At 40.4% G+C, this 27,319-nt stretch overlaps 3 protein-coding genes across 9 annotated transcripts in view; 2 read left to right on the top strand and 1 right to left on the bottom strand.

Annotated features, from left to right (window-relative positions):
- LOC140314580 (beta-galactosidase-1-like protein 2) overlaps positions 1 to 27,319 on the top strand; it is a 363,608-nt gene that overhangs the window by 176,614 nt on the left and 159,675 nt on the right. The window lies entirely within an intron of this gene.
- On the top strand, positions 16,107 to 20,671 carry siae (sialic acid acetylesterase). 5 transcript variants are annotated; one of them, XM_072392854.1, is made up of 11 exons: positions 16,107 to 16,266; positions 16,507 to 16,671; positions 16,749 to 16,952; positions 17,364 to 17,518; positions 17,730 to 17,868; positions 18,129 to 18,297; positions 18,395 to 18,480; positions 18,562 to 18,695; positions 18,834 to 18,988; positions 19,565 to 19,751; positions 19,978 to 20,670. In XM_072392854.1, the coding sequence occupies exons 1-11, from the start codon at positions 16,206 to 16,208 to the stop codon at positions 20,239 to 20,241; spliced, it is 1,719 nt and encodes a 572-aa protein (XP_072248955.1). In that variant the 5' UTR covers positions 16,107 to 16,205; the 3' UTR covers positions 20,242 to 20,670. The 5 variants fall into 5 exon arrangements, with proteins under 5 accessions (XP_072248955.1, XP_072248956.1, XP_072248954.1 ...); XM_072392855.1 differs by having other exon boundaries at positions 16,471 to 16,671; positions 18,395 to 18,695; positions 19,978 to 20,671; XM_072392853.1 differs by having other exon boundaries at positions 18,395 to 18,695; positions 19,978 to 20,671.
- On the bottom strand, positions 20,723 to 26,982 carry tbrg1 (transforming growth factor beta regulator 1). Of its 3 annotated transcripts, none has more exons than XM_072392861.1 (15): positions 26,744 to 26,981; positions 26,362 to 26,501; positions 25,961 to 26,018; positions 25,746 to 25,828; positions 25,509 to 25,545; positions 25,132 to 25,194; positions 24,290 to 24,514; positions 24,121 to 24,191; positions 23,693 to 23,934; positions 23,484 to 23,620; positions 23,166 to 23,312; positions 22,928 to 23,025; positions 22,650 to 22,760; positions 22,049 to 22,194; positions 20,723 to 21,092 (listed from the first exon to the last, which is right to left on the bottom strand). In XM_072392861.1, exons 2-15 carry the CDS (start codon positions 26,478 to 26,480, stop codon positions 21,004 to 21,006), a joined length of 1,626 nt encoding a protein of 541 aa, XP_072248962.1. In that variant the 5' UTR covers positions 26,481 to 26,501; positions 26,744 to 26,981; the 3' UTR covers positions 20,723 to 21,003. The 3 variants fall into 3 exon arrangements, with proteins under 3 accessions (XP_072248962.1, XP_072248961.1, XP_072248963.1); XM_072392860.1 differs by having other exon boundaries at positions 26,700 to 26,981; XM_072392862.1 differs by lacking the exon at positions 25,132 to 25,194 and having other exon boundaries at positions 26,700 to 26,982.

Raw genomic sequence — 27,319 nt, forward strand, 5'->3', positions numbered from 1 at the left:
GTACTGCCAAAAACATGCATGTTAGGTTAACTTGTCCATAGGCGAGAGTGTGTGCATAGATGGTGGTTTGTCTCATTTGTCTCTGTGTGGCCCTGTGATGGACCTGTCCAGGGTGTACCCCGCCTCTTTCCCAATGAGAGCTGCAATAGGCTCCCGTGACCCTGAGTTGGATTAAGTGGGTATTGGAAATGGTTTTGATACTTCCTAGAAGTTTTCGGTGACTTCTCTTGTTTTTCATCAGAGGAACTGCTCTATGGAGACGAAATGAAATGAAGCCGTAAGGACACATTCCAATAGTGATTGAATCCCACAATGTACAACTGCACGCCTGAAAAAGTTACACTATTACATCACTGTTGCAAGGTGGTCTACTTTTTTTGTTGAAGCAACCTACTGATCTACTTTAAGTGTGTGACAGCAATTACAATGCTGTCTGTGTATACTGATCTTTGATCTTACACTCTAAAAGAATTACCACAATATCAAAGAGAATTTTTAGAGATGGTTATCAGCTGCAGCAATCCCAGATTCTTGCCCGACAACTGTGTATTTCGTTAAAAAACAACACACTTGAGATGAGCCACGCAGCTAAGTTCATATCTCCCCGCTGTGAGGCTCCAAGTTTCATCTGCTCATGTTCTGACCTGTGCAATCCTCTTATGATCAAAGCATCTGAGTGTTAACTTTCATCTGGGCTTCATCCTTTCCGATGTGGTTCAAGAGACCCTTGTAGATTTACATCCACTGTGGCTCAGGAGAATTGTGTCATCCACTAATGGGAAGGTTGGTGATTCAATCCCTCTGTTCTTTGGTCCTCTTGTACAATTGTACTTCAGCAAGACACCAAACTCCAAATTGCCCACAAGGTGTCAGTGTGTTTGGGTTTATCAGTATAAGATCTGTATAGATGGATGAATTTGTTTTACACTGAGAACTTAGATTAAAATATGTGTTTCAAGGCTGTGGACAATATGAGATAACAGCACTAATCTGAAGTTTTGAAAAAATAGTTCTTTATAGTTTACTCCCATGTTGTTGTATCTTCTAGTAACACTCAAAAGCCTGGTCCTTGCACTCTACTATGCACCTCAGAGGTGCTTTTCAGGCCGTTGTCCAGATTCATATGATCTGGTGCACAATTACTAAGCTAAAAGCTATGAGAGCTATATTAGCCACCTTTTGTCAAATTAATTTTGACAGCTGACCATTGACCTCTAAAAGGGTGAGGTTAGGGTTAGGGGTGTGGTTTTAGCAGTAATCAGGCAGAGTGATCCGTCTCTCCTCCTGTCGGAAACAGACAACTGAGCTCATAGGATCATAGCCTCTGAGTTTCATTTAAATGTTTTACATTGGGGGCTGGTGGTGTGGTGGTTAGCACCATCACTCCAGGTTCCAGGTTCAATCCCCACCTGGGGCCCTTCTGTGTGGAGTTTGCATGTTCTCCCCGTGTATGCATGGGTTTTCTCCAGATACTCCAACTTCTTCCCACCATCCAAAAACATGCATGTTAAGTTAATTGGTGACTCTAAAATTGTCCTTAGGAGTGAGTGTGAGTGTGCAAGTTGCATTACAACTTGTTGCAAACTCTATTTTTTCCCTTGCCTGTTGTTCATGAATTTAACTACAAATTTAAAAACAAGATAGTAAGCAAAGTTTTCTATACATCAATGACCTTAATGGAAAGCTAAACTGAAAATGGCTGACTGTCTTCCAGAGACATTTCACTATTGGCCCATTGTATGAATTTGACCTCCCACACCATCAATATCCTTGTATTAAGAACATCACACATATTTGGCTGGAGGCAGAATTTTCTGAAATTCACAGAGATCCATTTCCATACAAATATAATTGGGGTAGGAAAAAAAGGGCCATTTTTGACACATTTCTCTCAGTGGACAAGCAAATCGTTCTTCTGACTTTTATTTTCAAAATGATTAAATGAGTCATGCTTCCCTCTCTCTCTGCATGGGGTAATTTAAATGTTCAACATCTTAGACAGCAGCATATGTCAAGCTGTCAACATGTCAAAAATAACCCTCTGAGGAAACCAAACACATTTAGACTTGCTGCCCGAGACGACAGATGACACGAGTGGGTCATCATCAGCTATTCAAAGTTTAACTGTGTGATGGGTTTCATTAGTGATGAAGAAATCCAAAACCAAAAGGAAATCTGAAACAAATCTATCTTGTATTTACTATCAGTCATGGACTGTATATCCACGGCATGGAAAATGCACGTATATAGACAAATAGAACGCTAATGGATCTCCAGATAACCTGTAGCAACAAAGAGTCGCATACATGCAGATAAGGGGAATAATATTTCATATGGAAACCTTTCATTTTTTAACATGGGAATGACACAAAAGCCATGAATTTGTCATTTCTCACTGTGCTGGAATTTGGTTAAATATGCAAAGTGTTACAAAGTGACACAACAGAATGGCTTCCAAGCTGTGTGAGCCACTGAAGCATGTTTGAAATTGTTTCTTGAAAGATTAATGTCCCCAGCTTTTACAAATGTAAGACAAAGACATAAGATAAAGACATTTATATGAGAATTCTTTGTTGGTCCTCTTTGTCTAAAAAGTAGTTGTTGACTGAATATTCTCACTTGACACCTTGTCTTGTTTTTTTTTTGTTGTTGCTTTTTTTAATTTTCTGGCAAGGTGGGAAATGCATCCCAAAAGATTTCTTCTTGTCATATGTATTAAAAAACGTAATTTACTTAATTTTCCGTACTCCTTATCTACCTGTCGTGGCAGATGAATGTTTGAGTTTGCTGAAATGTGTGAGCAGCTCTGTAGCTGAGACAGCGACTCATAATTTTAACCTTTTTTTTTACAATGCATTTCAAGGGGCAATATTTGGAAACCAAAAAAAATAAAGCTGGAGAGATGAGATTTGCAATTTGATATCTGTTTCAGTTCTGATCAATTAAGCCAAAGACCTTTGAGGGAAAGAAATTAAATTAGATTCTTCCATGGCCTGTCACACACCTTTAGTGCTTGATGTCATGCAGATAGATAGACTAATATTTGAGATGTTCCTCATCAAAAGTATTTGAAATGATGCATAACTAATAACAACACTTTTACTCATTCACATGGCACCCTCATTTCTCAAGGCCAAATGACAATATAAATTGCTTTTTATGACCAATCTGACATGCAGGCAAAAAAATGCAAAAGTTCCAGCTTGTTTAAAAAATAACATATAAAATACATAATTTAAGACTGTTTAAAACTGTTGCGTGATGAGCAAAGTTTGTCTTCTGAGTGTCAGAAAACTGTCAAGGAGGGCTTAGTCATCACCCATTCTCATTTACACAGAAAGCCACAGTAATGGCTTCATTTGGCTTTTACTGCCCTCTTTTAAATGTGCCCAAACCTGTAAATTGATTAGGAATCTTTTGGTTTGTTGCTGCCTTTCATTATCAGCCTCAGCAGTTCGCACTGCTAAGAGACGATAGCGCATTATCCAGACAAGCACTTTCCCCCACACCTCTGCTGATTTACTTTTCAGTCACTGATAGCAGGAGCTTGAATCGGCTTCGCTAATGGCAGCTACTTAAATAATGGTCTTTTCTGAACAGTAGCACTCAACAGTATGCTGCTCTGAATGGAGCACGTGCAGTGCATAGATCTGACTTGTGGATTTAGGAAAAGAAAGAAAACAACTCTTACAAATTCATCAAGTTTGATGAGTGGGAGGCAAAAAGCACAGAGTGCTCCCAACACAAGGGAGGGTGCTGAAGCAAGAACAGGAATCTTACTGGAACATCACAGCCCAAAAAATGAAGGCATCTCTCACAAGCTGATAACTATGAGTCTGTAACAAGACAATGCCCCTGCCACCTTCATGGATGCAGTTTTTCCTTGTTTCCTTGGCGATCAACATCAACACACTTTCTCTCTTACTGGTTGGGTTTCAGCACTAACATAGCTTGCGTATGGTTCAAAATATAAATTACCAAGCTAAAGTTAAGTAAAACATCATCATTAGGACTAAAGTGCACTTTGTTGCTATGCCATCACCGCCATTTAGCCACCACCAGCACCATTATGACACTTCTCGGTTCTCTCATGACCACAAAAGGTTGAAAATTCTTTGAACGATAGATTTTACAGGTCATCATTGCTTGCATGTGCACACTCAACATGCCACAGCGTGTCATGCACACATATTTTTTAGTTGTTACAACAAAAATAACTTGCAACAAAATAACTACATTGAAATATATCAAAAAATCTAATTTGGTAAAACATAAAGAGCAGTGTGTAACTAGGCTTAACAAAAATTTTGGAGGGGAAAATATGAATTATTATGACATCCGTTTCCTTAAATGTTCATGCTGTTGAGCATGAAATGGAGCTTCTGCTTCCTTCTAAGCTCTTGAAAATCAAAACTGTTGCCCTGGTTAAATGTTAAACAGCTAACTCTGAGTCCTTGGCGTTAGACTAGACACGATTTCAGGCCTCAAGTGTAACAGAGGACCTCTACAATTTAACTTTGCAATGTATTTAATCCACATATTACTTCCTGCAATAATGGCGGTTTTAAAGGTTTTACAGGTTGTAAAGGTTGTAAAGGTGGTACTGCAGTGTGAGCATAAATCCTGGATAATAACAATATTTTTGTTATATTTGGATACTATGCAATGATCGTTAGTAGAATTTACCAAGTTGTAAATGTATTAGTCCCAGTCCCAGTAGAGAAGTGAGCCCAAACACAGACTAAAACTCCCGAGGCAGGCAAACAAAGGAAATAAATCACCTTTAATTAAACCTAATGAAAGATGCTGCGGATGCAGGTAATCCTAAACAGTAATTCATCAGGTATCACAGTGCAAGACAGAGTGGAGTGCGGCAGGAGCAAGACTAGGCAAATACACAACATCAAAAAGACTACCATAAAACACACAAGACAAGACAATACAACCAAACAAAGAACATAATGTGTTTTTTATAACTTTGTTGTGCTTACTGATTCATTCTAGTGGTCACATTTTCCGTTTTGATATGTTTTTTGCATTGTATCAGTTTAAGAAATTGAATTATTATTTTGTTTTGTAGGTTTATGTGACATTTCAAGTGTCTACCACTGTACCTCTGTCCACCACTCTGGTGCTTAAGAAGCACAAATTGGTTTCTTCTAAATTTTATCAAGTTTTTAAAGGACATTCAATCATTAAAATTACGTCACAGGTTGAGATTTTCTTTTCATTTTTGTCAATGTATTGGACTCTAACACCACTGAGCTGCTGTCCGCCAGCTATCAGCTGCTCAGCCTTTAATCTATAAAACTCTTTGACTGGTGGCTCAAAATTTTTCTCCACACAACAAAACACAAGAACGTGTGCATGTGTGCGCAAATCTTTCACTCTAAGACGCCATGTTAAGACAATCACAAAGCTGCTATTTTGAGTGTGAAATTCACATGTGGCATTTAAATATTAAACACCCTGTTCTCTCAGTTGGAGCTCAGTGAGATTTCACTCCTCCAAACTCAATTAAATCACACCAAGAAATGTTCCTTTTTTGTCGCTCTGCCTAATTTCTGAGGCTAGAGGAAAATGATATTTAAGTCTAAATACAGGCTAATCCATTAATTATCGCAGGTGGCACGTTTCATCATCCAAATAGATAATTAGACTGCATGTTAGCAGGCATGGTGGTCATCCATCCATTAATTTCAGTCTTTATTTGTGAATCTGACAGTTTTGTTTGAAAGAAAATCTGAACATCAAAGCTTGCCAACATCTTATTGAAATTTAAGTCTATGAATGATCAGATACTTTTTTTCACAAGGGGTGCGGCCCAAAGTCGGTGTCTTAGATAAAGCTAGTAGAACCTCTGCTGTCTTCATTTCATCTACAGTGGGTATGCGGCAAAATGAAGCTGCATGCAAGAGGTGAATCTTTTATGTTTTAAACCAAAGGAGACAGGATTTTAGGAGGATGCTTTATGGATGTGCATGTCTCCTTGCTCCAGAGTATCCCATTTAAAATCGCTTTCGAAAACATGTACTCCTCAATGTATTTCTGTACGTTGTCATTCTGGCGCTATACACCATGCGAGTGTGACACAATCTTAAAAAGAGATTTTGGCTCATTAAAAGGCTTCGTGTTCACAGCTTTTATTCATCCTGAGAGGTGTCAAAGCGTGAAAACGCAGAGCGTGTTTTCTCTTTTTCTGCAACACTGTTAACGCCGCTCACACCTCTTTGATTGAATATGAAGGAATTTGCTCTACTTGGTTCTTAAGCATTCAACCAAGATGAAACTGCTGAGGGGTCAGGAGTATATATGACCCTGAGTCTTAACACAAGGAGTTTAGTTCCAAGGTAAAATTGGAAATACTCTGTGAATTTAATCCGGTGCGTGACCTCTGCCATTCTGCAGCTTTATTGCCTTTAATTCATCAAGGGTTTGACTTGGATGTAATTACTCCTGCTGATCTAAGTTCCTGGCAGGCCTACGGCAGTATGTTGAGGACAGAGGTATAATTTTATTTTCCCTGTGAACTGCAAACCGTGCCCACCTGAAAGGCCAATAAGCTGCAACAGCTCCCTATCTTTGCCTGTGCGACAGAGAAGGATTAAAAAAAAAAGAAAAAAAAAGCGAGAACTCAATTTTGACTGACTGGAATGGACTTTAACCTTTTGAAGCATGCAGATTGTGCTGAAAGTGATTCATTCAGTAGTACTTAAAATGTACTGTAACAAAGGAAAGCAACTGCAAAGGCTGTAGCTGTGGTTTAGCTATAAATATCCACTTAAGGACGAGGCAGTCTCATAATGTAGGACATGTAACGACTTCATTATTTCATATTGTGTCAAGCTGTCACACTTTGATTAGGAATACAGGCTTAAACCCTGGTAAAGCTGGTAGAAGCTGCCTCATAAACACAGTTAGGGCCAATAATGAGCTGTATTATGTATAACAATTATGTCAAATGCAGCATTTATTAAAGAACTTTGAGTGTACAGTGCATGTGTTTATATCCACATATTTATCAGACACCAGACAGTCTCATTTAAATGTTTTTAATCAAAATATAAATTCCTGTGAGGGAGCAAAGATCAAAGGAAACTGAGTCTACTGTGACGTATTTATCTCCACAGGAGCTGAGATAAAAGTATTGTAATGTATACATCACAGCACATTAACATCAGATAGCCATGGTGAAGAGATTTCTCATAGTTAAGCATGGCCCTATCCAAACTATTATTATAAAGTAGAGTAAATTATTTATATTCCCCCAACTCTTAAACACACTTGACAATAAAACAACAATCCCATGCCATTTGTCCATTGAATGAAAAAAGCACAATCCCTCTGTGTTGGCCAGATGTGGCTTATCTTTGAAATGCGATTGTTACAATCCCAGCGACTGAAGTTGTCCTCTCTGGAAGGCTTAAGATAAACTGAAAACTGAAAGGCAAACACATCAGCTGCCTCAGAGCAGCACACTTCCTCCACCAGCTGGCTTGGCTGTTATGAGAGTGCCACCTGCTGATCTGAGCCACGTTTAGCATCCATCTGATGTCCCGACTATAATGGCCCCATGTCAAAATGAAAAAGCAGAAAACTGTTATAGGTAAAAAGCAGCTTCAGCTGGTTTTACAACAATTTATTATGATAATGCTCCAGGTCTGCTAGCTGGTTATTATTAAAGCTTCTAAATCATCCCAGTCGAGGCAAACTGTGATATTAAAGGAGAACAGCACAGCTGAATGCACCAAGTGGGTAATTGTTGGTGTCTTGGATGCAGTTAATGATGAAGGAGCAGAAGAAACGTTCCATTTCTTATAAGAAAAATCAATCCATGCTTGTTGGGCTAGCAGCCGCCACGTCTAAACTCAGATAAGGAGACAAGGACTGAAATTGGCCATAAAATCACAGATAAAATTAACATGCTGAGTTTCAAAGGATCTGGAAAAAGATGTAGATGCTGGGCATATTTTACAGGCACAAAAATTAGGGGAAATTATCTCAGGAGAAATACAAAGGTGACATACTCAAAAAGAAAAACACCAATAAGATTAAAGAGCAGTTTTACTTTTGTCTTTACACACTGAGAAGAAAGCAATAAGTATTTAAGGGAAGAGATCATTTTTATGTAGATAACTGCATAATTAAACTGTAGATGTGTATACCGTCTGTGTATGCTATTGTCTAATGGTCTTTGTTTCCATGATGAGAGGGGAGCTGGTTGCCTGGCAACACAGCATCCATATAGACTTTTTGATACTTCTTTAAATCAGTTCTCTGATTATCTTCCTATTGTTACAGTATATTTCTGATGCATCATAAACATGGTGTCACACTGCTCATTACATGAAAGTCCATTTATTTTCATTAACTGAAAATGTATGAAAGCTACACTTTGTAAGTAGAAACCCAATCAAAATGACAATATTTGGAAACTACGATCTTCGCTTCTGCTTGAAAAAATATTCTGATATATCAAATTTTTTACCTCAAAGCAAGAGACTCAGGAAAGCTGATGAACCAGATACGTCCATTTATTAAACTGATGCTCAGTCTAGATTGTTCCTCCAGGGCTTGTATCACTGCAGGTTTCCTTTTATGATCAAATGGCTTGTCACTGAAACGGAAAAGGTCATTAATAATATTGTAGTGTTTGCATCTTGCTTCGCCACCATATTTATATTGTCCCTCATATTGTTTGTGCTCTGACAGTAAGTTCACTTCTGCGCAAGCACTAAATTGAATTAATTCTGAAGGAATGGGAAATTGTTTTGGTTTTTTTACAGCGTAAAGAATGAAAACAGTTATTTGTCATTGTAAAGAGTTATTGCTGTGAGCAGGAAGGATTTTCTGTTGCCACGGTGCTGAAGAAACCTCTGACTGAACACATTTATATGATTTTTGATGAGATTGATAGGATTTTTGATCATGTTATGTTGTTTGATAAATACTGTATGTTATATATGTTGTGTTTGATCATTAGGTTATTCTTGTAAGCGTGTTCAGAAATGGCTTTTGTGTACAATTGTGTGGCACGAGCTGCTTACCAAATGTTCTCTCCGTTTTCATCAAGTTGTTTCTTGTTAAAAAAAAACATTTAAAAAAAATCAAGAGCATTTTTCTAAGTATCTGAAGGGACTCAAAAACATTGATTAAACGCTACCCTGTCACTCTTCTTATGGCTTAATATTCCTCATTCAAAGAGACTTTCAAATTTGCATGATAATTTAAAGTCAGCTCAGGGTAAGATTATCCAACCTACTGATTTAATCTCTGCAAAACTCTAAATTCAAATAGTGCTAAATTAACCATATCTTGGAAATTGGAAATCGAAACTGTTTTCCTTATTCTTTCTATTTTGCTGTTAAAGACATTATCTTATCAGCAGTTACATAATTAACACATGGAGAAGACAAAAAACTTCTACAGGTACTTTTTTTAGAATATGTTTTATCTGTTGTCTGTTGAGCACATTATGTGATGTAGAAATGAGGAGGCTTCCCTCAGAGCTGGCTGTTACATTACTTCATTGTTCCTCTCTGTGCTTTAACAACCTGGATCTGTTCAACACATGAGGGAAAGTGGGATCAGTACCAACTATCCATAGCTGAACAGCAGATGAAGTAAATCTATATATTTAGGATTTAAATTTCCTTTTAAGTATTTTCTTATCAGTTTGGTGAGTGGTAGTGTAACCATGGCTTGCTGTGTGCTGGTGTTAGCTCTCAGGCTAACTGTTGTTTCCTTTGTCATACGGCAATAACATTCTTCAAGTGCTGTCATTCATTCATTCATTTTCTATACCCGCTTATTCCAATTCAGGGTTGCTAGAGCCTAGCCCAGCGTTCATTGGGCTAGAGGCAGAGTACACCCTGGACAGGTCGCCTGTCCATCACAGGGCCACATCGACCATGCACGCTCACACTCACTCCCAGGTACATTTAGAGTCACCAATTAAAATCTTTTTGGACGGTGGGAGGAAGCCGGAGTACCCACACATACAAGGGGAGAACATGCAAACACCACACAGAAGGGCCCTTGCCGGGAATCAAACCTGGAACCCTCTTGCTGCGGTCGCTATTAATTAAGCGTAATTTGTGTCTTTTACGTTTTACCTGTAAACGTGTAAACTTTAAGTTTGCTTAGAAGCAAGAAACTGTCGTTCTAATTCCAAAAGATGGACATCCTGTGGAAGAAAAGGGTGGAGTGGAGTAGAGTGGCTCACTTCACCCCTAAAACTAACTGCCATAAAGAGAGCTGCAAAGACAGATCTAAGAATAGTGCAGAGTTTCTTTAAACTTGTGGTATTTTGACCAAAGCATGTCACAGACATTTCATGCAGACCTCAGGAAATTACATCAACTGATGAAAAAAAAGGCCATTATATTCCTACTTTAACCTCATGTTAGAATTGGTATCAAACATATTACTCTCTGATCAAGAAATAGACATTTATCCTCCGGTATAAAGCAAAACATTTCTGTTATTATTTCATAGTTAAGTGATGCAGCAACATCTTAGCCTACCATATGTATAGGATGTTTGAAACTGGAGAGGTGAGACTAAATGTGACGATGGGTGTTACTTGTAAGAGTACAGACCACAGAGAAACTAATAACCTTGTGTTACATTTCTAATCTAATTTCTTGACACATTCCAAGGCTAAAACGCAGGAGATCCAAGAAATAAACCATTTGTATGTGCTTTAACTAGTGTGCAGACTTATAATAAATGTACAATAGGAAATTGTGGTTTTGTTCCCTGAAGTTTACTTTCTCAGATAAGTCAATAATTTACTAAATTTATTATGAACTGAAATTGAATCCTTTGTGATTGCAACAAAGTTAAAAAAAAAGAACACCTCTCATGAAAAAACCTACAAGCACAGCAACCTGATTTCCTGATTACAAAAGAGTGATCTTTTTTCTTTTTCAAATTTTTCATCTCATAAGTATTCTCTAACAACTATTACCCCTGTTAGGAAAAGTGCCATTATAAAGGATTCAGCATGGCAAATACGCCAAATACGCCAAATATGCCAAATCTCCCAAATCTGCCAAATCTGCTCCCTCCCTCTACATCAGACAGTCTAGTTTCCAAGAAATCTCTTGAGGTTGCCTGGCAAGTTACAATATTTCAGGTGGTTACTGCATTAGCTATTAGATATTACAAAATATTTAGGACAGGCATCATTAGCAATGCTGGTAGCACGGTAATGCCCTTGTTTCCTGTCTCTGTGGTAAGGTAGTGGAGATACTGGTGGTGACTGAAGTTGAAGACCCGTTTGGGCTTACCAGGTCTGACTGGCAGTTTTCCCCACCAATGGATCCAACTCACCACCTGATGGTGATCCACAGGTCTGATGACATGACTACAAAGTCGATCATCGATGTTTGGCCTAACCTGGCATAGTGCCAGGTACAGGTATGGACCATCTTATGCTTGAAGATGAACATGGTGTTTGTAATGGACAATTCATGACTAGCACAGAAGTCCAATAACAATACACCATTCAGGTTAACATTGGGCAGGCCGTTCCTCCCAATCACAGCTGTCCAGGTTACTCCAACATAGCCATTGAAGTCCCCCTGAAGATCAATGAAATCCCCTGGTGTGTCCAGAGGTTGCTTGTGATAGGGAAAAAGTTTTTATCAATAAGTTGTTTTTTTTTTCAATGCAGCTCATATCTTCTGTTTGTGATTAAAATGCATTTACAAAACCCTGTAGCCTTATCGTTCAGCAGGTTGTTTTGGCATTAATGGGACGAGGCGGTATCATGTGTAAACTGATTTAGGTGTCGGTAAATGTGAAAGTGTGAAAGCAAGATGCAGTGTGGGCAGCAAAGATGATGCCTATGCTCCTCTCAAGCACCTAATAGCTGCTGAGTGACTTAAAGAGAAGCAATAATTCAAGGGATTTATCTCATGATAGATGGGAGCTGACGTGTTAAGAGACCTACCAGAGTCTTAGACAGCAGTCATAAATCTTGGTTCATGCATGAAACCACAAACATATTTGCATCTCTCATTTCAGCTCATGAAATTAGCTGTAAAATGTGACGGAACAGACCACAGCCCATTCCATGGTTCACTAGAGGAGGAATAGCTATTTTCAATCCAGTTTCTGTAATCTAATTTGAGCACTGGCTTGGACTGAAGTGGAGTGGTGATATTGAAGCATCACTTATACAGGAATGCACCCTGACATCAAGTTTGATACTGCCCTCGTCTGTTTGTACAGAAGCGTAATAAGTTAATTAAAGATAGGCAATGCAGAAGACATTTTTTCTCATTTCATGTTTTCCGTCTGTATATGTCGGCTTTTTCTTGCTGTGTGTGTGCACATGCTTGCGAGTTAATTGTCACTTAATTGGCTGCGTGAGAAATGTGTGCAAATTGTCACCGGCAAGCTGGCTGATAAGGTGTTATACTCTCTCTGTGCATACAAATCGGAGCAATGTGTGAAGAAAACAGTTTTCTTTATTTGTGGTGTCATTTATCTTCTTGACGTTCAATATTATCTATCAACTGCAGTGCAGTTACTTTTCCATGTCTGTGTTAAAATGTCATCTGGGAGATGGTATGAAATAATATGTAATTGCTGTGGCCAAAAGCTCTAAAGATTCAGAACTTTTTTTTTAGTGTTCTTTAGCTTCTCTTGATTATGATAAACAGATTTAATCTATTTGGCATTTTCTGAAAAGAAGATGTAAAATAATTATTTATCAAAATGGAGTGCAAATACAGAGTTTTACCTAATTATTCATTTTATACTTGGCAAAATTCACGAGAGGTAAGAAAGAGTTAGTGATGTGTGGCAAGCAGAAGATGAGCAAACCAAGCAGGATATCAGAAACAGAGATACCTTTATTGTTCCAGTATGAACTAAGGATTTTTTTTAACTGAGGCGATGGAACTTTTCTTCATCCAATAATAAAAACAACTGAAGCATCCCGGTCCACTTAATCCACGGGAAGCAGAAATAAAGTCAAAGTATGCATTCTGCTTCTTTCAAAGTCATTTTTAAGTGGCCTCCACCCTAGTTTGGTTCGGATAATGCAGCGAAATCTTCATCCAGGTCAATAACTCTCTTGTCACACTGTATGAGCAGCTCCTTCCAGCTCCTTACTTCGTCCCCTATCAGTCTCTTTTCTCCAGTCTGTTTTGTGATTGCTCATTCAACTCACCTGTGACTTGTTTCCTCTCAACTGTTTAAATACTCTGGTCTGCTCCCCACTTATTGTCAGTTGGTCTCTGTGGTACTCTGAAGGTCTAACCTGTAGGCTTGTGCTTAATGAAGATTTTTGGCAATGTTTGGTCATTTTGTCACCTGCTCTTCCAAGTGCTGTTACCACTGAAGTCTGTTTAATTCAGTGCCTATGGCGCACCTAAATGACTTGGAGCTATGGTCACTGCAATGGAATCTTGTACTTGGATACTTAGCAACTAACCACTTTAGAAATCACTCCCAAAAGAGAAACGATCACTGTCCCAGTCACCGCTCCAGGAGAATGCCTGTTTGTGCCTACCGCTGGAGCCCCGTCACCTGTGGAGATTCGCCCGCAGAGCCTGAAATTACTATTGGGAAATTCCTACCTGAGTCTTATGAATAAACCTTTTGAAACTTCTTGTTTTGAGTCTCTTCTGAAGGGTCTAGTCTCTGTCTCAATCCAAAACAAAACCATGTAATTTGGTTTTAAATTTTATTCATCTGAACTTTCACAAATATTTCTTCTTGATTTATATATATATATATATATATATATATATATATATACACATTTTTTCATCTGTTGACAAAACAGGATTTTTTTAATTGGATTGAAAAGTATAATTAAAAGATGCTTCAGACTGATCCATAAAATACAACTTAGGCTCTTGTTTTTAATATTTGCCTATGCTTCATTATCATTTACATATAGTATAAACAAATATAAACTTGCATTTTGAATAAACCATCAAACCAAAGAAAGTGAAAGAGAAATGCTAAAGTATTTTACATCATTCAGACACACCTATCCCAGTCAGTTCAGATCTATAATTCCAATTCTGTTTCCTTTTCATCATATCTTAAGTGGCACATGTTCAACTGCCTGTGTAGTAGAAGTTATGTCCCAGATGCTCCAACGAGCCGGTGGCAGAATTTGACAGTTGTTTCAATTAGCAGATATGCAAAAGGAAGAGTGGCAAGCCAGTAAAGCCTGAGCAAACCCCCAACAATAAAACAAGTGGAAAGAATTCTTCATGCATGCATGTCATAAGGTAAGGGTAACAGCACCCAGTCATTGGTTGCCATAGAAATCACATTAAGATAAATGTGAATTACCACGTCCCCATAACTTTGATGGCTGGAGGACATTTTGAGCCAAAACAATTATGATTCAATAATTCAGTGTTGAATGTTCTCATCTTTGTAGCCAAACAGCATCTAAATATACTCTTTTCTGTATTTTTTTCCTCATTTTTAGAGTTCTTCTATTACTTTGTACAACAACTAACACCTCCGGTATCTTGCCTATTCTATCACTTAGTTTGTGTAAGGGCTGATATTTTATTTTTAATAGCATGCCAACAGAATGCCACATGCTCATTTGTCTTTACCGCGACGAACACATAAAATAATTTGGTAAATAAACACCTGGCTTGTAAACTGCTGGATAATTAATGTTACATCTGCTGCCATTTTTCATCCTGTTGTGTTAGTCTATAGATGTTAATTACTTTAGCCTTCATAAGGATTTCCCCTACAGCAGCACACTGCTTTCGGAATCTGAGGAGGTTTGTGAAATCGTGCAATTATGGCAGCAATAGGTTCCCTCTAATTGTTTATTAATTGAGCTTGCAAGAAAATCTAGAATGGTTGCATACTGTATAGACTGTAAAGTCTTTAAAGTAAAGCTCGTGATGTGGGGAAGTAGAACTGATTTTAAAAGTACTTCCAGCAGCTGGAAGTACTTTGGTTGTAATCCCTGGGCAATGTTTGTAACACGGGTTTTATTCAGTCAAAAACATTTCAGGGAAGACTAGTCACTCCAATAAATTACACTTCTCTTTTGTGTAATTCAGCTGACAATGCATTTTTCACTAATTCCAGTTGAGCATATTTTTTTTAATCGTTTACTGGACAAGTTTCTTCCCTGCACTACATTACCTGTAGTTATTTTGGTCTTGAAAAGTCTAGTCCTTGATCATCATACATACTAACATAACTAACTCAAACTAATTAACAAAGCTGCCTGTGTAACACCCTCACGTGAACTCAACATGATTTCACCTCAATCCGAATGATCCAGCCATGGAGATCCTTTTCATTTGGTGGAAAACATGATGGACTTGACTGAAGAGTGAATACCAGGTTATGGTACTAAGATAATAGGTACTGACCCCACTGAGCTTGGAAAAATCCCATCAGCGCTCATGGCTGAGGTGGAGACCAAAAAGCCAAAGACAAAGCCTTGAATAAAATGTTTATTAATTTAGTGACAGGGCGGCTATCCAAGCCAATACCTGTGTAACTGAATCTCAGGTTGATAAGTCAAACCAAGAAATTGTCTAACGAAAGGAAAATAACAAAGAGCTTGAACAATCGCTCCAAAACTGACAACGAGAGTTGGTAACAACCCAAGTCCAACTGGATGAGGACTCATACAGAAGCACAGCATCCCCTCCAGGAGGCCCTGCAGAAAGTTCAGGACTTGACAAAGAGAAACTGGGACCAAGACCGACAAAGTAGGAGCCGTCCTCTCCCTGTCCAATGTTATGGTTGGTGTTGAGAGAAGCTGCATTGTAGCCGTTAATTACTTCAAAGTTACTAACCGTTAACCATATATAGTCTCTAGAATTAGGATCCCAAATTGAATTCAGCTCTGTGATATTTTCCCATTCTGGGAAAGAATTCTGTCTGGAAGAATGTTTGTTGTCGACAATGAAGCATAATACGCAACAGTGAGCCTATGGTGGCTGTTTGAAATTTGTAGGGAATGCACACACACGTTTACATTTTTTAAATGGATATTTGAGTTTTATTGTGAAAGTTGAAGTCTCGAGTGCCCACGTGACGTCACACCAAGGACGCTTTGACACGCCCATAAACAAATGACACACGTTTGGTGAGCATTTACGTGTCCAGCGTTGGGTTAAACGGCATATTTAGCCTGTCGACTTGACTTTTTTTTCGACAGGGTTCTACTAACGCGGGTTGTTTTCATGGACGTAGTTTGTGTTGCTGCTTTCGTTATACTCTTAACTTCTTTCTACTGTGGATGTGGTGAGTACAGCTTGTATGTGTCCACACTCGGCTAAATAAAGTCTTATAGTTTATCAGCTAACATTCTCACCTGCTTTGACACCGTTCTAACAAAACAACAAAACTGTAGCTTATTGCTACCCTGGACCCAATATGTACCACAGTGCCGTGCGTTATTTTAATTCCCATAAACAGATGAAGTATTTTCCCTTTTATGAGACACAGGCTGCAGATAAACATTAATACCCTCTGTGTGGGTAGATGGGAACCTGCGCTTTGCCTCGTACTATGGAGACCACATGGTGTTGCAGAAGTCTCCACAGAGAGCTGTGCTGTGGGGATATTTTGGCTCCGAGGGGGCACATGTCACCGTCTCCCTCTCAGGGCCAATAAACCAGAAAACCTCATCGGCTGCTGTGACAGAAGGTAAGATTAAGATCAGATTTATTGTCATACATACAGTCATACACACGGAATTTGTCCTCCGCTGTTAACTCATCCAGGTACACTGGAGCAGTGGGCAGTCATTCACAGCGCCCGGGGAGCATGGGGGTATGGTGGCACCTCGGCCGTCAGAAGGACACCAGCTGTCAGTTTCACCAATCTTTTTGAGAGTGGGAATCAAACCGCCAACCTCCCGGTTACTGGGCGACCACTAACCACTGAGCCACGGCTCAAATGCAGCACAATGTGGTATCCTCACATCTGTAGGGTACGGAAAAAAGTCACAGGTCAATAATGTATGACTGTGTTTGGAGAGATTATCATAACTCATAAAGATCATTTATCCCTAATCTTAACCAAGGTGAAGATCCTTTGGGACATGATTTAGAGGGAAGTAGGAACTGTTACTTTGCAAAAACCAGAGCGAAGCAATAGCAGCAATAACCAGTAGTCAGTTGACTTGTTTTCTGCCACCTGTCAATATGGGTGTTGACCTTGTAAAGAGGGCAGGGAGAATTTGGCTCGCATCTTGTTTTCATTACTGGAGAAAAATCAAAAGCAGGAGTCGTGTGTGCATTAGAGCCACTTCTGCGTTTAGTCCAAAAGTAAACGACTCAAAAAGCGCCCGGAGCTTTGTCTTCTGACAGTCCACGTATCTGTGACTCTTTTCCCAGGCATTTGGAAAGTCACCCTTAACCCCGTTGATGCTGGCGGTCCCTACACTGTGACCGCAGCCTCGGACAACAGCACGGTTAATCTGACGGACGTGATGTTTGGGGACATTTGGCTGTGTGGAGGCCAGAGCAACATGTACTTCCCTACATCACAGGTACAGTGGAAACGCCCTCTGGCAAGCAACAATCTTGAGTCGTAATCTTTTTTGATATATTTCACACACAGAACATAGGAATTTGTCTCCAGGTAAGTTGGTTGAACACAGTTGGCAGAATGTTTTCATCGGCGCTTAGCTGCTTTACAAAGAAAATTCCACTGATTTTGATCATCCATTGATCTCTCTTTAATGCCTTCCTCTCAAACAGATTTTCAACGCGTCTGAAGAACTGTCACTTTCACCTAAATATCCTCATGTGAGGCCCTTCATGGCAGCTTTGAGAATGAACGAAACTGAGCTGATTGATCTAATCGAAGTCCAGCTGCCCTGGTCTGTGCCCACAGCCAGTAAGACGAGTTTCTTTATGTATTCGGAGAACTGTTTGAAACGCACAAAGGTTTTGTTTTGAGGCACTTTAAATGGCTTCAAATGAGCTCTGCCTAGCAGAAGCACAGATTAATGGCACTAATTCTGTTGCAGTGTACGTTAAAATTATGTAAATAGATACTCCTGACACTAGTTACATCAACCATGATGCCATTTGTTGGATTACTTGCTGCCTTTTTGCTTGCGTTACTCTGGCTGATCGACCGGTGTGCGTTTCCAGGTGTCGTTGGGGAGTTTTCGGCGGTGTGCTGGCTCTTTGGACGTTACATGTACGACAAGTTGAAGTATCCCATTGGACTGGTGGAGTCCTGTTGGGGAGGCACGCCAGTGGAAGCCTGGTCATCTCTAAGAGCCTTGCGGCAGTGTGGATTAGAGCAAAATGAGGACAGGTGAAAACATGAAGACGACATAAGGCTCGTTGTCTTATGCACATGGCAGCAAAGTGTAGTTACATTTGTTTTCTTTCTGCTTGTTGCCAATTCTCAGTCCAAAGGAGAAAAACTCAGTTTTATGGAACGCAATGATCCACCCCCTGCTCAGTATGACCATCTATGGAGCCATCTGGTATCAAGGTAGCATAGCTGTCAAAGATGGTGCATGTTCAGTGTACTCTGTCACAGACGGTGCATCTGTAGGATTTTTCATACTTCCAGGGGAGGCGAATGCAGACTATCATCGGGACAAGTACAACTGCTCATTCCCTGCTCTGATTGATGACTGGAGGATGGCATTCCACCAGGGTTCAGGGGGGCAGACAGCTCTCGACTTCCCCTTTGGGTTCGTCCAAGTAAGTGCTGCGCCGAAGACTGAACAAGTTTTCTCGTCTGGGTTGAGTCACGATGATTTCCGTGATCTAAATAAATCGGCGAAAAACCTTTTTTTACGCGTTTGCATTCGTTGACAAATGATTTCTTCTTCTGCGTAGCTGGACACCTACAAAGACGGCCCCACAGACGACGGCTTTGCAGAAATCCGCTGGCACCAAACGGCCGACGTGGGTTTTGTCCCGAACCCCAGGATGAAGAAAACCTTCATGGCTGTGGCGTTTGATTTACCTGATAAAACTTCCCCCTACGGCACGTAAGGATCCGGTTTATAGGCAGCCGTTGAAGATCAAGCAACTGAAAAGCCTTAAACTTTCCTTTCACCTACTTGCTTATGAGATCCACACTTTGGTTGCACTTGAGAAGACGCCGGATTTATATCTGCACTTTGTAATGAGTCAGGAGCCACTGGCCAGGTTTTCAGATCGTAGCAGACGGTAATGCAGGAGTATGGATGAAATGAATGATGAATAGTGACAGAAATGTTGTTTTTAATGTGGAAGAAATAGAAACATGGGAATACAATCATCCACATCACTTATGTAGCTGTCAGGATTCAATATAAAACTACAGTAATTAAAAAGAGTATAAGGTAGAGTATATTGCTCATTGAATATTGACTGGCGTAGTTAACTGGGGTTATTTGACCTCCCTTTAGGGCAGAGGTGTGGTTGCTTTCTGTTTTTAGCTTTTCAGGTTTAATTAGAAACTGCTTCATTTGACAGAAATGGCTCCGATTGCCGGAAGCTGCTGAAACGGCCCGTTTTTTTGTGTTTGAGAGTTGAATTGGTGCCATGAAATGTATTCCATTTGGTCTGCTTTTCCGTTTCAGAATCCACCCCAGAGACAAGCAGGATGTCGCTTACAGACTGACGTTAGGCGCCAGGGCTGTGGCTTATGGCGAGAAGGACGTGCCCTTCCTCGGACCTTTCCCCAAACAAATAGTGTCCACAGATGTGTTTGTGATTGTTACATATGACAGAGCCGCCTCCGTCACACCATCCAAAGACATCTTTGAGGTGAGACGAGCTGCAGAGCAGCCGCCTCACTGCTGCATTAGCCTGAGAACACAGTTGAATGTTGATGCCACATAGTCTAAGTAGTCCTACACCACTTCTGTGGGTTCCTCTGTTTGTACAGTATTACCATTAACCTGTCACTGTTAAATCCTTTTATTTGGTCTCATGTTGAAGACAAAATCATGTTTAGCTCGTTCTCATCTTGTTTTTTTTTTTTTAAATCGAGATCTTTTGCTCAGTAAGCAAGCATCCACACGGGCCGAAGTCCCAGTGGGTTCCCGCTGCCATAGAGACGTGGGGTCCAACCACTGTCCTGTTATCTGCCACTTACTGCCAGCCTCCTGATGAAGTCACAGCTCTTCGGTATGCCTGGAAAGACTCGCCATGCGACTTTAAAGCCTGTCCCATCTACAGTGCCACTGGGATTTTACCCGCACCTCCTTTCATTGTCAGTCGGTATTCAGACAGAGAAAACACTTGGAAGAGCTAATGAACCAACAACTGAAGGAATATAAAGCGATTTCAAACTAAAAATGTTTTTAAAGGTTAAATTTAGATTCTTTTTTGGACAAATCAAATCTTTTTAGGACTTTATTGCTGCTCAGAGTGGTTCTACAAGCTCTTGAATCATGAGCCGTTTTCATTTGTTAAATAACTGCCCAGCGTAATCCATCATGTGTTGCTCCATTTGCGGTTGTATTCACATAATTTAAGACCTGCTAATGATCAGATTACTTGACTATTAAGACGCCGCTGTAGAAACGAAGTGCAAGAAGTTTTCATTATTTTTTATTAGTTTATGCTGTATTTTTAATCAATGCTATTCACATGCTGGACTGTTAAAATGTGTCATCCTTTTCATCCTATAATTAGTTCAAATTAAATCATTTAAATACCACACCTGTAGGATCTCTTTTTTTTTTTTTTTTTAAATCAAATGACATTTCTACAATCTTTAAATAAACAACAGGTTTATTATTGGCATGTTATGAATGAATTTTAATGTGCTAAGCAACATACACCATCGATATAAAGCAGCATGAACTCTGTCAATGCAGTCTGAGGCTTCCTAAAAGATGACATGATCAACAACAGACCAGAGTTACCTTAACATGCGCTTCAGTTTTCAAGCGCATGTTAACCTACTTAGAAAAAGAATTGGGAAGAAACAACCCTGTAGGGGGGGGGGGGGGGGGGGGGGTGCTGTAAGTTAGGTATGGCCTCGATATCCCAGGATCCCATGACCGGAATCTCAGGAGCTGAAATAAGAGGTTGAGGGCTTCATGGTGGGTGAGGTCAGGTGGTGCTGATGAGAGGAGCTAGGAGATTGTGGTGTCTGTGCTGTGGAGAGATGGAGATAGAAGGGTCACTGATGCATCAGGTCAGCTTCACAACATGCATAAAGCCGACAAAAGCAGGTATTCTGGCAATACTTTGAAGTTATAACATCTGTGACTCCTGTTATGTGAGAAAAGGAACTTTTCAGCCAACATATCCACTTCCATTTATGTTACTTTTTTCTGACCATAAGCCTGGAGGAGCACTTGGTGGCGTTTGCACGCGCGCACACACACACACACGAAGAATTAAGTACAACTGAGCACCTCCACAGCTTTGATCAGACATCCAAACAGCATTTGCTGAGGAACACTACAAAGTTTATTATTTGTCCCAAATGAGGGACTCTAACCTGTGGCCTGCTAGCAATACTGTAAGCAGTTTAGCCTCAAGCAAATAAACTAAAGAGATAAAGAGAGCTAAAAATACTAAAACTGGGTTAAAAACTATTCAACACATTATTAAAGCCTGGAAGGGTAGTGGTGAACCATTGACTGCAAATGCAATGAAAAGTCGTGGTACTGAGAGAAAACATCTTAAGAAGGCCACATATCTCTGGAAAAACAAAAAGCCTCAATTTGCAAGGGAGCAAAAAGGTGAGACTCCACTCTGATGGGTGCATATGGGTAAGAAGAATTACTAAACCCATCATGCCTTATGCCTACAAGGCTAATACAAGCTTGTAGAGGCGATAGGATGATCTGGAATTGATAAAGTCTATATTTAGCAACATTATGTGCCCAGGAACTGAAGTCAATTGAATCACTAGGTTATCCCATGAATATATTTTGGTCTCTCTGATGGCACAGGCATTGTCCAAGATCACAATACCAAACTGTGGGGCTCAAATTGTGAAAGAGCGGTTCAGGTAGCATGAGATGTCATCACAGCTACTAACAAGACTTTTTTTTTGTTGTTTTTTTGGGCCATGCAGTGTATGTTGTCAATAAAAAAAAAACCTGTGATGTGCTCCGTCTTGATGTTCCCATCAAAGCGTTGGTGTCTCTGATAGGCTTCAAAGTTGACCGAGACGTCATCCTCCGACAAGCTGTGAGGGACCTGGCCATCACCAGGACGACACACCTCAAACCGGACCCATCTGTAGCTAAATAAACCAAGTGAAAGCAAAACACCACGAAAAGAACAGGTTAAGAAGTCGAAAATGTCATCGTTCCCCGTGATTTAGAGTCCAGCTTGCATAACAACATAAGGGGATTTAAAGTGACTGCACAACGGAAGAGGATTTTCACTGCGGTATGAGAGTTTAGTGCCAGTGTGCAACAGCTTGGAAAAAGGTGTTCGGTCTGAAAATATGGACTTAAAAATTCATGAACCATCTGTAAAGCTCGCCTGCTGTCCCATCACATCCCGTGTGGATGTCGAAAAGAGAGTTAGCCTTAGAAATCAGTTAAATACAGCTGGACAAGCAGATTACCAGGAGAGCTGTTGCTTACAACAACAAGTTTCACTGACAGTGTATAAAAGACGATACCGTGTTCATCTTCACTGACAATTGCAAATAAAGATAAAATTCAAAGTGCATGCTGTGTGGATATTTACTTGCTACATTTGCGAGCTCCAGGACAGCTCTGGGTGAGATTCTGGATTGTGGGGTGAGAAAAGCCGAAGAAATCCGCCCCCGATGGCACAATGGGTGCTACGGACTTGGAACTAAGGGAGGAAAGTGTGGGATTATGTTGAAAAACTGCCAAATACAACCGACTTAGCTCAGAGGTTATGTCAGAAATGATGTCTTGCAGTGTAAAAATAGTTGCCTTTTGCAAAAATAACGCTAAAATGTTGAAGTTTATGCAATATAAGACTGATCAGTCCAGTACCTGTTAGATGCGATGGCCTTCAGTAGATTTGAATGGCACGTCAGAGCAGAGGAGGCCACGATGGCATTCTGAGGATCCTCTTCGGGTACAATCTCAAACTAGAGATGGGGGACAGGGGGGCGTTTGAAAATGTTTCAACTAATGCATCCTGAAAACTGAACCCCATGTGTGCTAAATCAATTCAATTCGTACACACAAGGCTGCAAAAAGCCACACCTGTGTGTGGGCGGGCATGTACCTGTGGACCTGTCCCCCCATCCTTGATTTGGCAGGTGTAGAGACACTGCTGTTCAGGGTTTTTCATGCTGGCGAAGAAGCGCGTGCTGCAGAAGCCCACCGGGTAGATTGCACACTCGTCGTGGAACAGCATTCTGTCTGTGATGATCTGGAGAAAAGACGGAGAAATGCACTCAGTTGTTTCAGAATGGATTTAATATACATCTTTTATTTTGCACCATGACTCCCCATTTATGATAGTTTAGGTGATCAGAACAATATGACTGAACGACAAGATGAAAGTCCCAGCTCTACGCTAAGAGTGGTCTCAGATGCTGACCTCTCCCAGGCTGTAGACTGTTAAACCTCCCAGTACGATAGGAAACACGGGACGGCCGGACGAGTCCAGGGGGATGGGCTGCACCAGCTTCCGTGACCCGTCAGCGAGTTTCCTCTTCTTTGACATCTTCTTTGGAACTAGAAGCACAATTTCAGACCATTCATCCACACCGAGCCACGCTAATCTCTTGCGCTTGTATTCAAACTTACGTTCTTCTTTTCCGTTTTCCCTTCCTCGCTCTTTCCTCTCCTTCTTGGGTTTTTTGAGCTGTGCTTCCTCTCCTGCCAAAACCGACGATGTGAGGCTGTGGGCCGCGGACAGGCTTGAAGCTCCCGCAGGTCCTGATGTCAACGCCGCAGATGGCACGGGCGGAAGGGCGCTCGAGCAGGGCGTAGGCAGTAAGTCTCCCTCTGAGAGAGACTGGTACTGCAACAACGACTTCAGTAAGAACCTGGAAATTAAATTCAAAAAAAGAAAAAAAAGGGTCTCCTGGTATGAAAAATCTGCAAAGATTTTACTTTAATAAAATAGCATGTCCAAAGACATGGTTGGTCCTTGCTAAACACTGTAGCGGTTAGCTAAAATAATTGTAGAACATTACGGGAATCACCAGTGCTGCTCGGGCGTTTGTACTCACCTGCGCTCCTCCTTCGCTCTCAGAAACTTCTCTTCTAAGTGAGCAACTTCATCACAGAGAGCTGCGTTCTCCTGAGGGTAAAACAGCAAATACAAATTCAATTTAGTCATTCCATATGTGCAGATGTGAAACAATGGCTTTTTTCTTCCTGAATACATGTGCTACTTACAAATATCATGGCACGAGCAGTTTTGCGCAGCCTCAAGTACTTAAGTCTGTACTTTTCGTTCTGGTTTTTTCGTGGACCCCTCTTCACCTTTGGTTTATGCTCAGAGGACAGGAGACCAGTTACCGAGGTACCAGAGCTGGAGCTGGAGCCGGTATTCTGCTGGGGTGAGCCGAGGAAAGCCTGGGCAGAGAAGGCCTGCAGGGCCTGTTGTCGTTCCTCGTCACTCTGTGAGGAGGCAGAAGGAGGACAAAAACAGAGTTGTGTTCAGAGTAACGGAACATGATGCTCGCATCGCCCTCAGAGTGGTGAAATGTAGACAAAACAGATAAATAAACAAAACCAATACAACACGGATGCAAGGTTCCACTGTGTGACACACAACGGAAGTCCCCCAAAAACTAAACGTGCTTAGGTTGTTGAAAACGTCAAAAAAAATTGAAAGATTTTTTTAAAGCTTTAAAATCCATGTCGGAACTGATCTGGGAATGTTTCCAACGACACACTTTAAAACAGAGCCCGTCAAAAATCTGTCTTTGTTGGATTTATTAGTCGCAACCAGTTACCCAACATGGCTCCAGTATTAGTCAGACAGCACTGCATCTCCACAAGAAAAACACTACACCTGCTGCATAATGATGCTGAAAAGTAATGCTGTTTATGTGGTATAACAGTCTTGTAATACTAATGTATATCCTGCTTAAGACCTGGGCATAGATCTCAAGTTTGCAGCAGGGCCTCCGTACTCAAAAAAATGACAAGAAAGTCAAGCGAATTTTCGGTATCCCGTAAAATGTTTACTCAACGTTTGGATGAAAGTGGTATTAGTATCCCAGATGACTCACCAGCAGTGCAAAGACTCCGTTTCTGTTTTCAATCCTCTTGAATCTCCTGCTGCCTTTTTGTGTCTGAAACATAATGTGAGACTGAGGCCAAATGCACAGGGCTTTGAAAAAGCTACGTTTCATTCCCAAAGCTGGGGGTCAAATTCCACTGATTTAAGGCTCCCTTTGATTCAATCACACCTAAGAGATGTCTGTGTCCTTTTAAGAAATAATAAAATAAGATTAAAGAGGCAGAATGGCAAAACATGGAGAAATCAAAAGACACAAATACAGATGACACGTGTAATAGGTCCACTTCACAAAAGAAGGAGTGATTAGGAGTGTTAGACTCGACAGCAGAGGTTGCCGTCAGCCTCAGTCTCAAACACCATCCTTACCTCACGGTACATGACAGCCTCCAGGCTTGATTTTGCGCTGTAGAGGAGAGAATATTAAAGTAAGCAGAGACTCTGCATAGATTCACAAATTCTAAATGACTATCCAGAAAGCAACACACAACGCCACCTTCTGGTGACACAGAGAGACTAATGCATTCTAACATCATCAAATGTGGAAATTAGAAATGTGCAAAGTTTCGAAAGAAAAAAAGAAAATCCCCATTTTGTCAGCCGTACTTGGATTGAACAAGTCCCCTGTCGATGATTCTCTGTTTGATCTCTTTTATGTGCATGGGTCGCCCGGCCTCCTCCAACACAATCTGCCCGAAAGGAGCACAAAACACGCATGACAACACACACTCAAAAAAAAATTGCAAATAAAAAGCTTGCAGCAGCAGATGGCGCATGAAGCTCCAGATAAGTTTACAGTGTGACGCACACGTGGAAGATACCTGTGCAGCATCGAGCCATGTGAGGTTCGGTTTCTCTGCAATATCACTGGAAGGTTCACTGCAGAAGGAAAAATTAAACATGATACCGCCACAACTTAGAGCACTTTTTATATCCACAATTGATAACAATAACTGCGAAGCTGCATCAAGCGTGTGTACATGAAATTATATGAACCAGCCAAAAACCAGCCAAAAGAAAATTACCGCATCCTGCTACAGTTTAAATTTGGATGCATTTACATGGCCCCAAGTTGTAAAATGCTGATGTAGCAGTACTCTATATGAATGGATCTATGCTGGGACCTTAATATTTGTAGACAATGAGTCAACAGTTTTAATAATTAATATAATTTAAACCCTGCAAAGGGCTGTGCTGTAGGATCACATCATTTTTGAACAACCTCTCCAGAGTCTCAGCAGTCCCAGACAGACTTGCAATGTTGTCCAAAGCAGGAAACAGAGAGTAATTCCCCTGCCCGTCGGGCTCCATCTCAGATTCAAACGTGTTGAGTGACTCCATGAACGACAGGGACGAGCTGCCCTGAGAGTAGAGAAGTTGACAAGAACGTTGTTATCTGGCTGTCGGCAGCACACACACTCGGTAACATTAAAACGCTACATACAGCTAACACTAAGTTCCGTTTGAATGTACGACTTCATATCTGCTTTCAGCTCCGAATAACAAAAAAATAAATAAAAATAGAGTAATGGCTTAGTTTGCTGGAAGAAAGACAAGTACCTGCGGCAATGCAACAAACGGTTATTTCAATTCGTGCTCCTTACAGTTAGTTTCCGTGTCAAGCGGAACCTTTGTCTTCGTCATGGCGTTGTTTATATCTGTCTTGCCTAAATGGGTGACAATAAGCAGCAAAGCAGACGGTTATAGAGACTACACCATACACACATTTAAATTTGGTAGCATAATACGTTGGAATAAAAATAAACCATAACCGTCTGTTTATGTTATGAATTCAGGAACGAATGGAGTAATAAATAGTATGGGTTTCAGCGAGCATTATAGCCGTGAGGACTACAGGATGTCCGGTTTAGTCTTTGTAAAATTTACAAAATAAAACTAACGTGCTTTAAGAAAAGTGGTGAAATGAACATTTAGCACTCTTAAATGAAAGTGTTGTTAAAAGTGGTGCATATATAAAAGACTTGCTGACCTAACTGAAGCAAATATAAGTTAGCTTCTCTGCAAGTTTGTAAAAATACAATTAAATATATTTAGTTTGTGATGAAATGGTCTCATTTTCATTCTTGATATTAAAGCTGAGCTATCTGCTGGTTAAAAAAAATCTGGGTAAATGTAATCCCTATTCGAATGTAGAACATGCCATTAACAAGCCATTAACA

This window comes from Leuresthes tenuis, unplaced genomic scaffold (genome assembly GCF_036924035.1).
Source record: "Leuresthes tenuis unplaced genomic scaffold, fLeuTen1.0.hap1 SCAF_9, whole genome shotgun sequence".
In the NCBI taxonomy this organism is placed as follows: Eukaryota; Metazoa; Chordata; class Actinopteri; order Atheriniformes; family Atherinopsidae; genus Leuresthes; species Leuresthes tenuis.